The sequence below is a fragment of the Amblyomma mixtum genome, chromosome 2 (assembly GCF_055824585.1).
Source record: "Amblyomma mixtum isolate Tamu chromosome 2, ASM5582458v1, whole genome shotgun sequence".
Classification (NCBI taxonomy): Eukaryota; Metazoa; Arthropoda; class Arachnida; order Ixodida; family Ixodidae; genus Amblyomma; species Amblyomma mixtum.
The window spans coordinates 204,746,017-204,758,111 of record NC_143013.1 but is presented as its reverse complement, the minus strand read 5'-3'; the positions used below and the strand labels follow the sequence as shown (position 1 = coordinate 204,758,111).

Genomic DNA, 12,095 nt, shown 5'->3' with positions numbered 1-12,095 from the left:
TTAGCAGAAGCAAAGAATCCACTTTTACATGAAGCTTTGGCATGGATTCGACATTCCGTTTAATGTCTTTAATCTCTGTCATAAGTGCTGCAAGTAGGTCAGAGCTGTCCGGTGCTTGTGTCAGCTGCTGCGAACTCGAGCCACTGCGTTTTTTGCTAATACGGCAGGTTTTGCACACCCAAACGTCTCTTTTTTTGCGGACCCATCGTATTGAACGTATTTGTAGCGATACCTGAGCAGTTCTGTCCCAATTGATACGGCTCTTTACACTCCATGCATCTCATATTAATAATAATAATAATAATAATAATAATAATAATAATAATAATAATAATAATAATAATAATAATAATAATAATAATAATAATAATAATAATAATAATAATAATAATAATAATAATAATAATAATATCTTTTATTGCACATAGTAAATACATAATAAAGAAACGGACCTATCAAAGCCTCTAGTGGCTTGAGGGACTAGGCCCGGCAAAGTCGGCAGGCGGACGTGCAATACAAACATGAAATATGAGCATAATATTAACACAACATATCAAAACAATAACACGAAATGAGTAGTGATCAAGGTGTAACAGTTCAGGAAAGTGACATCAACAAGAGATAAAAATAAATTGCAAGAGCCTACGTTAGCACAATAGTAATTTAACACTTCGGGCCTGATCATGAAAATTTAGACAAATAGGAACCGTGTTACAATGACTGAACCATGATTTTTAATGCTTTTTTGATGTTGCGGAAAGCACCTCTTCTGGCAAATCATTAAAAATTTGGGGAACATAAACACAGCGCCTGGCTTCCCCATACCTTGTTGAGGAGCGCGGTACGTTAAAACGAATGGTACTACGTAGGCTTCGGGAAGCTACATGATGCACTTTGAAATTGCTGGCCCAGAAATGTCGTACCACTACAGTCTGCAGAAAGAGTGTGCGAAAGCATGGAAGACCAAGGGCTGTGAAAATGTTATCGGATACAGAAAAGGGGGCGTTATATGCTACATTAGTCAGTATGTTTCTTAATAAAGTGTCAACTCTGTTTTGCCATCTGGCTGAGCAAAAAGAAAAAATAGCAATTCCATATCGGAGAATGCTGTACACCAGAGCATGCGCAATATTTTTTTTATGTGAAAAGGAACAACTGATTTTATAAGGAAAAACAACCAGGCTGCGCTCCGTAGCTTATCGCAGACGTGTGACAGCTGGCTGTGAAAAGACATATAACTGTCGAAGAAGACTCCCAAGTATTTTACCGCATTCACATAGGTGACCGGCACGCACCGACAGGGAAAACAGTTGTGAATATGTAGAAAAACCGGCGCATCTATAGCTGGTAGTTTTAATGGGGATCTGAAGCAAACGAGTTTTGTTTTTACCGCGTTAACTTCCAAACAGTTATTAGTGAACCAAGTTATTGTTTTGTGTATGTTATTCTGGAGATTAGTAATGGCCGTGTTGTAAGAAAAGTGCTTGGAAAGCAGAAAAGTGTCGTCGGCGTATTGAAATATTAGACGTTTGGAAATTACTTCGGAAATAGTCATTAACAAACAGATTGAGCAGAAGGGGTGATAATATGGAGCCCTGCGGAACTCCGGTCTTCAATGGAAGTTTACCACTTACATTTGTCAACCAGTCTAACACAACAAATTGTGATCGACCGGAAAGATAATTCTTGAGCACATCAAAAACGGACCTCTGAAACCCATGGACTACAGTTTTTCTAATAAAATGCCGTGATGAACTGTTTCAAAAGCTTTTGAAATGTCTAAAAATAAAGCAACACTGAACAAATTTTGTCGCACTCTTGTGTATTAAAAAGTTTTGGTTCAAGACTGATTACTTTGCGGAGGACTTTAAATGTAACTGATATGGTCAATGAGCATGAACAAAAGTACACAAAACCAGCCATATAAAATTTCTGTCATATTAGAAGCTGTACTGCCGGCCACCCCTTACACAAAACTCATTTTAAGATGAAACAGGGAAACAACGCTCCGCTGCAAAAAGCAGTAAATCGCTGCTCAGTTTATCGGCTTGTTGGCGTAGATACTTCAAGCGCTTACTGATGCCGGCGCAGCGGGTTGAAGGAATGTATTTGGATCAGTCACTCGGGAGTAGGTTATTGGTCTAATATTATTGGGCGCGACAGCTTACAGATGCTCTGTAATAACAAAACAATAGTCTGTTCTGACAACAAATTACCCCGTGTGCAAGCATTGTCGTCTCATTTCCGCTAAATGATCAAAGGAATGTATTCCTCAATTTAACTCTGCATATTACTTTTCCAAATAATTCGGCATCCGTGCGTACGCGGTGGTTAAAACATCGCAATTGCATGAGTGCGCAAGCTGCGCCGCAGCACTTCGCACTGGACACTAGACGGCGGCTAAGAAGGTCGAAGATGGCGGCGGTGCTATTTATTCCACCTGGGTTGCACAGCGCGAACTACTCTTTGGTAAGGATTGTTGGTATAAATCTGGATATTGTGTCACTTTTTAGTTGCCAGTGATATCAAGCCGCGACTCTGCAAAAAAGGCTTCATATGAAAAGAAAATGATGATTTTCTTTTTTGCGATTGCAGTGTCAGTGATGGCAAAAGTATTTTAACGGCGAATTTTTGTTTTTGCTACAAGGGTCAGTTAAACACTCATTAACTCGTCCCGCAATCTTGTACCGTACAGCTCTGGGATATCTGATCGCAGTGCTGCGTTGCCCCAGTCCTTTTAGGTTACCGGGGTTTTGTTTCTATGCTGATTTTTTCCCGAGGTGCTGCTTTGGCGCAAGCTGTATTTTCCTTCTGCTGATTTTTCGCACTGCCTTTTTTGTGTTCTTATCGCTGGCAGATAAAATTCCCGCTATGTAGGTAGGTGTAACAAAAGCAAGGAGGCCGAACAAAGCCCAGAGCTGCTCCAAAGAGCGCACTTCATTTTGATGCCTCACGCTATTTTTCGCCTAGTTTCCATTTCAAGTGCGCATAATGCAAGCATTGAGAATTTCAGGTGCGGAGCCTCAAACCCAGGCGCTCACACGGATGTATTTCACAAACTGAGACCGTGGATGCTTCTGTGCTGCTTGTGGTTGGAGTGCCAGGGTGGTCGAATGGAAAGTTGGCGCCTAATTTACGGTTCTATCAATGGGGAGGAATCCGCACATGGGCACATGGAGGAGGGGCTTGGAGTCTTCGCCTTGGATGGAGTCAAGGAGATGGCCAGAGAAACAGTCACAATCTCGGTGAAGACGCGAGACCTAGGGATACGTGGATGCAACTAAGGCAAGCTTTCGAAATGGCATTGCAGGTAGAGTGCGCGGCACTTCTATTTCAAGACAGAGACGGCGTCAGAATGCCTGCGGCTGGACGCTGTGTGTGAGCCGGCCGCCCTATGCCAGAGGAGGAAGTATTCTTTTCCCTGTGTTGCATATACAGGTTCGTTTATTTAGAAGCATACGGAGTCTCGGCTGTGGTTGAAAAACCACAATGTGCCCATTGTGGTCAGTGCTAAGCTACGTGTCATGAACGCGTGTTCGAAACGAGCGTTCTCAATTATGTGAGTGTGCGTGTGTGTGGAGTGGGTCGGGGGGGGGGATGAGGCGAGAATACATTAGTGTGTTCACTGCAAGGCTATTAAGTAATGCATTCTGAGCTGATGTGAGCATTTCAATGCACTGCATTTGGCGTACTCGAAGGCTTCTCCAGGATCTTACTGGCGCTGGTCAATAGTCTCGTACGTGCACAAGGCTGCATGATGCGTTCTCCGGTTAAGTTCACGTCACATCTTCAAGAGCAATGAACGTTTTGGCTCAGTGTGGTACAGTGGTACAGAGCACACACTTTTCGCACTGTTAGAAGTTGCTTAAAGTAGATCAACTCGCCCAGTTTTCGGTGCTGCGCAGATACTTTTCCAGTCGTTGTCGCCAAGGTCATATGGCCAGTAGAAATGTATATCCGATGCTTGCATTCTGCCCATGGAGACAATACCAAAGCAAAGAGAAAAAAACAGACAAATTGCCATTCTTATCGCTCTTCCCGACTAACAAGCGACATATCCATCTCCATCTTGAAAACGTAGCAGCACGAAAAAACGAGGACAAAATAGACACAGGTACGACAGGACATATGCTGCACTTCCAACTGAATTTTATTGCGAAAACCAAAGCTTAAGTACAGCGCTACTATCGTCCCCGTGGAAATCAATCGCAATGATCCAAAAACGCCAGTTCATTATCAAGAAGAGACAAGGAAGCGGTGCTGACACACTGACCACCTGCTTTTCTAATGTGATATGCCTCAATAATCTCTCTTTCCATCCGATCCTGTCCATGCCCAAGAAACTTAGTTTTACGAAAAATGGGTTTACACTTACAGTCCCGGCAGTGGATAGCAAGATGGCCGCTCTTCCCTTCTTTTACCAGATTGTAATGCTCCCTAGCTCTCTCATTAAAACAACGTCCAGTCTGACCTACGTACACTCTGTTGCAAGTGAGCGGAATGCTGTACACTACCTTAGTGGTGCAACGGGTGAAACCTAGTTGGTAAACGTGATGTAAACGTGCTCTTCTCCGCCCCAAGCAAGCTATCAAAAGTTTGTTTTATGATGGTTAAACAAAAAAGCCGATTTGTACTATCAACCACCAACTAGGTTTCACCCGTTGCACCACTAAGGTAGTGTACAGCATTCCGCTCACTTGCAACAGAGTGTACATAGGTCAGACTGGACGTTGTTTTAATGAGAGAGCTAGGGAGCATTACAATCTGGTAAAAGAAGGGAAGAGCGGCCATCTGGCTATCCACTGCCGGGACTGTAAGTGTAAACCCATTTTTCGTAAAACTAAGTTTCTTGGGCATGGACAGGATCGGATGGAAAGATAGATTATTGAGGCATATCACATTAGAAAAGCAGGTGGTCAGTGTGTCAGCACCGCTTCCTTGTCTCTTCTTGATAATGAACTGGCGTTTTTGGATCATTGCGATTGATTTCCACGGGGACGATAGTAGCGCTGTACTTAAGCTTTGATTTTCGCAATAAATTCAGTTGGAAGTGCAGCATATGTCCTGTCGTACCTGTGTCTATTTTGTCCTCGTTTTTTCGTGCTGCTACGTTTTCAAGATGGATCAATAACAACTGGCCCAAACTTCGGTGCTTTTGCATATCCATCTCCGCTCCCCTTCACTGTACCCACTTGAAGACCCATCTAAATCACATTAACACCTCGACGATGCCTGTTCCACGGCCCACATATTTCCCTTTTTGCACGAGCCCTGCTAGACGCAATCCTTTTTCCCAGCAGGCGAAGGCGGGAGTTCTCTTGGAAGGTATCTACGTCCACCCCAATTTCCGGGGAAAAGGTCCCTCACTCAGAGGCGTGGTGCAAAGAAGAGCTTCCTAGAATTGGCACATAGAAGGCAGGTGGGAGATAAGGAGCTGAACTGATATGTTGTTTTCAGTTCTTCAGTTTCAGTGCATTAGTAGCATAATCACCGTAATTCTCGAGTTAACGGATGTATTCAGACCTTAGTATACCTGTCATTTGATACCGCATGACAATCCTATCTGTCCCATGCATAGTGTTCCCTTGCATGCTTATTCTCTATTTACCTTTGTCAAGCTTCATGTTCATCAAAATATTTTTCTTTGTTCGTTTTTTTTCTTTTCTTGGTATTGATTCGTGAGACTATAAAGCCAGGGGCAAATTGCTTTCTATTCCTTACATGCTTTCTCACTTTCAATTCCATCGCGTTAAGCTGACACCTATCTTTAGTTCTTACTCCTGAAACCTAAGATGTAGACGAAGAGCACTGAACTCAAAACTAGGAACGTGACACAAAATCTTAATTTTTCAGCTTCGGTGGCCTGAGCACTGAATTCGTAAATATTTCATAGCGTGCTTGGGTAGAATTGAGGTGAGCCATTCGTATTGAAAACAACTTTATTTCGTAACATAGATCACAACCATTCGTGACGTGACGTTGACAGCATTCACACATAATTAACACTCTTGCTTGACAACGTTCAGAATGTTTAAAAGAAAACGAACTGCGACAAACTTCTTCAAGAACACATTGAAGGTGACGAGACGATTCGTAGTGTAACGGAAAAGAAAAAGGCAGCGCTCCCCCACTGACCCCTCCCATGAGGAATCTATCTGACTCTCGGAATGGGAGCATTCGAAAAGACTTTGAGCGTGCCTGCTGCTCCAAATGTTGATGGTCGGGGAGCCGTGTAATTAGCTTACTGTTTCACGAGTTATCGAAGTCTCATCTGCGCCGTGTCATTCCGACCACCACGTGGCCCAGGTTTACCCGTCCTGGCAACAAGGCGAGAACGGACGCTTTATCTCATGCCTCATACCTTACAGAGGAGCCAAATGAGGTAACACCTCATTGGATAGATCTTCCAAAGCGCTTATCGCAGGCCAAAGATCCTTCTAGTAAAAGCTCAGCTTCGCTTTCCGTATGTGTTAATGAATTCGGTGATAAGCAGCACACAGATACCATTTTACATATGTCGTACTGCTGCTTTCTAGCTTGAGCTGGTGCTGTCATGACCAATGACCGAAAGAATACTTTTTTTTCCGGAAACCATTTTATACTTCAGACTAAAATGCTGACATCTAAATCTCCGTGCGATGCTACTTTCCAGTTTTGCTTGTTTTGCCCCGTGTCCTCCGGCGTATCTGCTATCTTTCCTCCACAGTTTCCAGAGGTTTTATTTGCTCCAACGACCCGGCACAGTTCAGTTAGTGCAGTTCGGCGCAGCCTGTGGGATAGACTGCTCAAGCTTCTATTTTGCACTGTTCCTTCAGCTAAGAAGTCGGCTATTTTCTTCGACGCTGTGCAAAGGCAGGCTGGGTGCCAAGAAGGAATTTTAAATACATTAAACCTAACACTCTGCACGTGCATCTAACCGACGTTCAAGCCCAGTGGTTGTCGGAACGGGCTCACGGCAGCCCCTAGCTTGGCGGCCCCCTGGCTCAGCTGGTGTGGAGATGCCGCCACGTACACGGGCGACTGATACGCATAAACGGGCCTCCTGGCAAGAAGAGTCACGGGTGGCCTCTGGTACACTACTGGTGCGTAGCCCTGCGCTCCTGTGTTAGGTGAGGCGCCCTGCTGCAAAGAGGGACTTCCGCTAGACAAGTAAACTGGATGCGACGCCCCCTGAGTAGCGCCTGACGTCCTCGTGCCCACCTGTGCCAGGGTGATCGGTCCCTGCGGCACAGCGTACAGAGTCTGGAACTGCTGCTGAGGGTACTGTTGCTGAGCATACTGCTGCTGAGGGTACTGTTTTATGTGGCCTATGATCCCTGCGGCACTCGGGTAATACTGAACCTGGGACGCTCCCTGTGGGGTAGAGGCGTAAACGATAGGAACTTGCAAATTGAGCGAAGGCTGTTGGCCTCTTGGGTAAGATTGCTGCGCCGAAAGTTGTGGCACATATGCTCCTTGTGCTTGCTGAGCCTGCGGGCTTCCTGATGGTATGTAGGAGGAGACTTGGACGACTTGCTGCTGTGGAGCTTGCACAAGGCCCTGCGGGACCAGAATTTGCGCGCCGGGAACGGATTGGCCCTGAGCAGTGCTGGCGGGGGCAGGAGCACTCTGCTGGCCCGAAACCAGGACGGTTCCTGGCTGGCTAGCGCTAATAGATGCAGCATTGGTTCTTATGCTATTGCCCTGGACTGCATTTTGGACGACAGCTTGGTTGGGAGAAGAATAGGCGGGCTTTGCGATAGACGTCACTTTGAGAACCTGCCCATTTGGCCTTGCCGGCACGTATGACGTGGCTGTGACGCCTGGTCTGCCCGGTAAGGAAGCGGACGCAACTGGTACATACGTTCTGACCCTATATACGCCTTGAGTTCTTTGTTGACCAGCTGTTTGGCCAGCCGAAACAAGGTTTTGGGGTTGGTAGGGTATGGGTCCCGTTGCAGGGCTCAGAATGACCTGTCTTACGACACCACGCTGGTCGGCAGGAGTTTTAGGTTTCTTTCCCGCAGCTGCTGGCCTAGAGGCAACGGTTTTCTGAGCTTGGACGCGTGCTGGCCTTGGTGTTTGCGGTATCTGAAGGAGAGTATCTGAAGCGCTGCTAGGCTTCTTCAATGGTGCGCTTGGTCTGACAGGGGTTGCGACCTTTTGAGGCGGCAACACTATGTCGGCAGGAATCGTCTGTTTGTAGCTGAATGGTTTGCCTATCTGGGGGAAAGGAACGTCCTCTTGAACTACTTTATCGTGTCGAATGCTCAGGAAGAATGGCGAGACGGGCAGAACAGGTTTCGTTCCATTAAACCTCTGTGGAATTGGAGGAGAGAAGTAGATGCGCGTATGCGCTTGCCCAATGTGTGGCTTCTGTCCCGGTTGCAACTGAGGTGGGCTGAACGGCTTTGGCTGCAGAGGGCTGGGCACGGTTCCCAACTGCGCATTAGTCTGAGGAGGAAGGAAAGCTGAGGGGGCCTTCTGCTGGTTTGGTGCCCGAAACGGTGCCTTTGGTGAAACACCGAAGCTTTGTACTTGAACTTTAGCAGGAGCTCTTGGAGCCTGTCCGTTCTCCCCAGTAGCTTTAGCCGTCTGGTAGACCACACTCTGCGGTATTACTAGCTTAGAAACGCCTGAGCTCGGACGCTGCACAACTTCAGCAGAGAGTGGAACTTGCTGCTGAGCCCTTACAACAGAATACTGGGGGCGTTTTGGTCCTTGAGGTTTGACTGCTGCTGCTTCTGTGCCTTGCGGCAAGCGTGGTCCTGATAGTGGTGCACCTTGAGAGCTCGTCACAACGCTTCCGGAGTGTTCTTGTACCGGGGGGATATAAGCAACTTGTAGCCCCAGGGGCAGGATGAATTCAGGTTGTGCTGGGCGCTCTTGAGCTGTTGTGCTTGGCGGCCGTTTTAGCTGGCCATGGGGTTCCTGAGTTGGAACGCGAATATTGAACGCTGGTTGGTTGTGTATTGTGAGACTACCCGGCGGAGGAGATTGTTGGCGTTGCTCTTTAGGAAGTTGCGTAGCATGAACACCTGGCCTTTGCGTCGTTGGTCTAGCTGGTCCTTGGAGAGATGTTGGCGAAGCTGGTTCTTGTACCCTTGTCGGCTGGTAGCCGTGCAGTTGTAGACCGAGCAAGTGGGCATATTCTACCTGCGGTTGAGCCTGCTGACCGGATTGTTTCTCCGGCCCAGCAGCAGCAGCGAAGGGCTGAACCTGAAGACCAAAAGGTTGCAAGAATGCTGGCAGTGGGACGTAAGAAGAAGGTGGGCGTGGTCGGCTTGTTGTGGAAATCGGGAACCTGGTTGAAGGAGGAGCTGGTGGAGCCGGTGGTGCTTGCGGTGCGGAAGTGGTGCTTGCACTTGATGGAGAGCTCGCAGCGCTTGGATACTGAGCCAGAGGTCTTGATGGGTACGATCCTGAAGGAAGATTATATTGTAGGTTTGGCTGAGAGTTTTCTGATGGTGCAAATGTGGATGGCACTCTTTCCCCGGTTGTTGAAGGCTGAGCGCCACCAAGAGATGGATTTAAAGGCTGTACGCCTCCTTGCACGGCTTGTGCGTATCCAGCAGCACTTCCTGACTGTGGCCGTACGGTTGTTTGGTGCTGCACACCTTGCGCCTGAGGAGTGGTCGAGACCCCGGCGTTCTGCTGACTAGGTACAGTTATAGGCACTCCCACTGTGGACGGCGTATTACTCAGCGATTGTGTCACTACGGCTGGTGCCTTGGTTTGCGGTGTACTACTCTGTGGCACGTAAACTGGCTTTTGTGTCGGCCTATAAGGTTGCGCTTGATCCGGGGTTTTTGGAATAAGGTAACTAGGAGGAACATCCACTTCAGGTCGCTTGGTCGATATGAACTGCGGAACTTGAGGCTGATGAGATGGCTCACTTTGCGCAGTTGCTGGTGGGGATCCTGTGCTGCTTGTCGGGGCGACCCCGAGTACCGTGTCGGCATCCTTTCCAGGTTCAACTGGAGGTCTCCCTTCTGGAACATTGGTCGTAGCGTGTCCTGGCCTTCCCACAGGAAACACTGCAACCGGGTTAGCAGGCGGGCCAGGAAGGGGTGGATACAGTGGCTTCTTTGTTGTGGGTAGTGCGGTCATCTGAACAGGTTTGGGTGCTGGTGTGGTTGGAATTCTTGGGATATCAAGCTCAGGCGTAGATGGCAAGAATTCTTCTCTTTGTGATGGTATGTTTGTAGCCTGGCTTGGAGCCGTCTCTGTGGAGGAATCGGTTGGTGCGTCGGTAAGCGCTTGCGTTGTTGGCACTTTAGTTGTATGGTGTGGATGATAACGAGTAGGATAAAATTTCACATCATTATCGGCGCCTTCAGGATCTGCTGCACTGAATTCGTTGAGCGTTTCAGTTACCGTGTTGGGCGACGGGGTCAGCTTTGTACCGTAAGGCATTGTTGGGGCCACAGTGGATAATGTGGAATCGGGCGTCTCTAAAGGTGTTCTTGACGGCTCAGTTCCGACATTACCCTTTGTTGTCGGGTCTTGGTTACGTTGACCTGCTGGGATATTGGTCCTAAGGGAAGTTTCTGGAGCTTCCGTAGGTTCTCTTGTAAGAGTGGTGTCGGTATGCACACCATGTTCCTTCTGCAATAACTGCTCGTCGAATGAATGCGGTAGCGAAGGTATATTTCCAGGAAGCATGGACGGCTCTGGGCCGGACTCAGGTGAGCTTGGCAGTTCGGGCTCATCACTTAGTGGTTCGTCGTACTCTACACTTGAAACAGAATTTCTTTCATCTTCTGTTGAAGGTAGCGTCACTTCCGCTACAAGTGGTGACTTCGTGCGGTAGGTGGTGGATGCCGGAGCGATCTCGGTAATGTAGGCCTCGTGGGTCGTCTCGTAGGCTGCTTCTTTAACGACAGGAATCCTAGTGCTAGCAAACGCCGAGGTTGTCTGCGCGAAGCGAACATCATTGGCTTCTGTCGCAGAGGGTCTTGTAACAGATGGTAGCTTGGGCCTTTTCGTCCTTCTGGGCTTTGCAGGGCGGCTATGCTGTCGGTCAGCCGAGACCGGCGCAGTATTAAGCGGCGCTTGTGTTGTCGGCAAAAGCCTGCGAGAGGTCTGCGTAACACGGGCGCCAATTCGCGCTCCGAATGCCGCCGTTGCAGGTTGGCCTGGACTAGTCTCCTCAATTTCTTCAAATGAACTAGACGCCGTCGTCGTATCTTGCGGTGGCGGCGTCGTTGTGGTGCGACGATGACCACCTCTACTGCCTGGCTTTCTTCTCCGGCCTGCGTTTCTTCCTGGCGGTTTGCCACCAGGCACGACACGGCGATCAGCAGATACAGGTCGTGGGAAATGAGGTCGCCTGAATTGGATGCCCGGTGCTTCAACGACTCGGACTCCTACGCTTTGTTTCTCTTCGGAGGAAACATTGTCTCCATCGTTCAATGTTGTGGAACGCAGTGGTGTCTGTGCCGTTGTTGGCGGCGTGGCTTCGATGCCTTCATTGTTCACTCTATCCACTGGCTTGAATCTTCTCTGACCAACTGTAGTAGCAAAGCTGGGTGGTTTTGCTATGTTAAATAGCGGTCTTTTTGCTCCTCCTAATGGTTTGATTTGCGGTCTTCTTGGTAAGTGCACTGGTGGAAGCGTACGAGTCTCCTCATTCGTGCTAGGTATTGTGGTGCGGTCTGTAGTGCTTGGAGCAGCTGTCGTGCTTTCAGTGACGGTAGGTACTGTAGCGACGTCGGGATTTTCAGTTGTGGGTGGGGCTCCCGTTGACGAGCTCGTTGGCAGAGGCGTGCTTTCTAACGTAGTTTCCGTCACTACATCCACGCTTGTAGAAGGTGCTGATGCTACATTTGATGAGCTGAAAGGTACAGGAGTGCTCTCAGGCAAAGCAGGAGCATTCGTCGCACTTGTGCTGGTGGCAGGCGGTGGCGCATCAGTAGAAGGGCTGTTATAAACGACACTGTCCTGAGCTCCAACTGCGCCTGGGACCAAACTTTCACCAACCGTCACCAACGGTTCCTGAGGAGATGAACCTTGGGGCTCAGATGTACTTTCAATGGAAGCTTGATTCGCTGCTGCGCTTGTACTGGATTCCGCCATCGGTGGTTCTGTAGGAAGTGCTGCTAGGGCAGGCGAGC

The 12,095-nt window shown here is 48.2% G+C and overlaps 1 protein-coding gene across 1 annotated transcript in view; it reads right to left on the bottom strand.

Moving 5' to 3' along the window:
• Window positions 1-6,912: 6,912 nt before the first annotated feature.
• LOC149362306 (uncharacterized) overlaps window positions 6,913-12,095 on the bottom strand; it is a 33,392-nt gene continuing 28,209 nt past the window's right edge. The window contains exon 4 of the mRNA XM_089568258.1: window positions 6,913-12,095. Coding sequence (XP_089424384.1) covers window positions 6,913-12,095 — 5,183 coding nt within the window.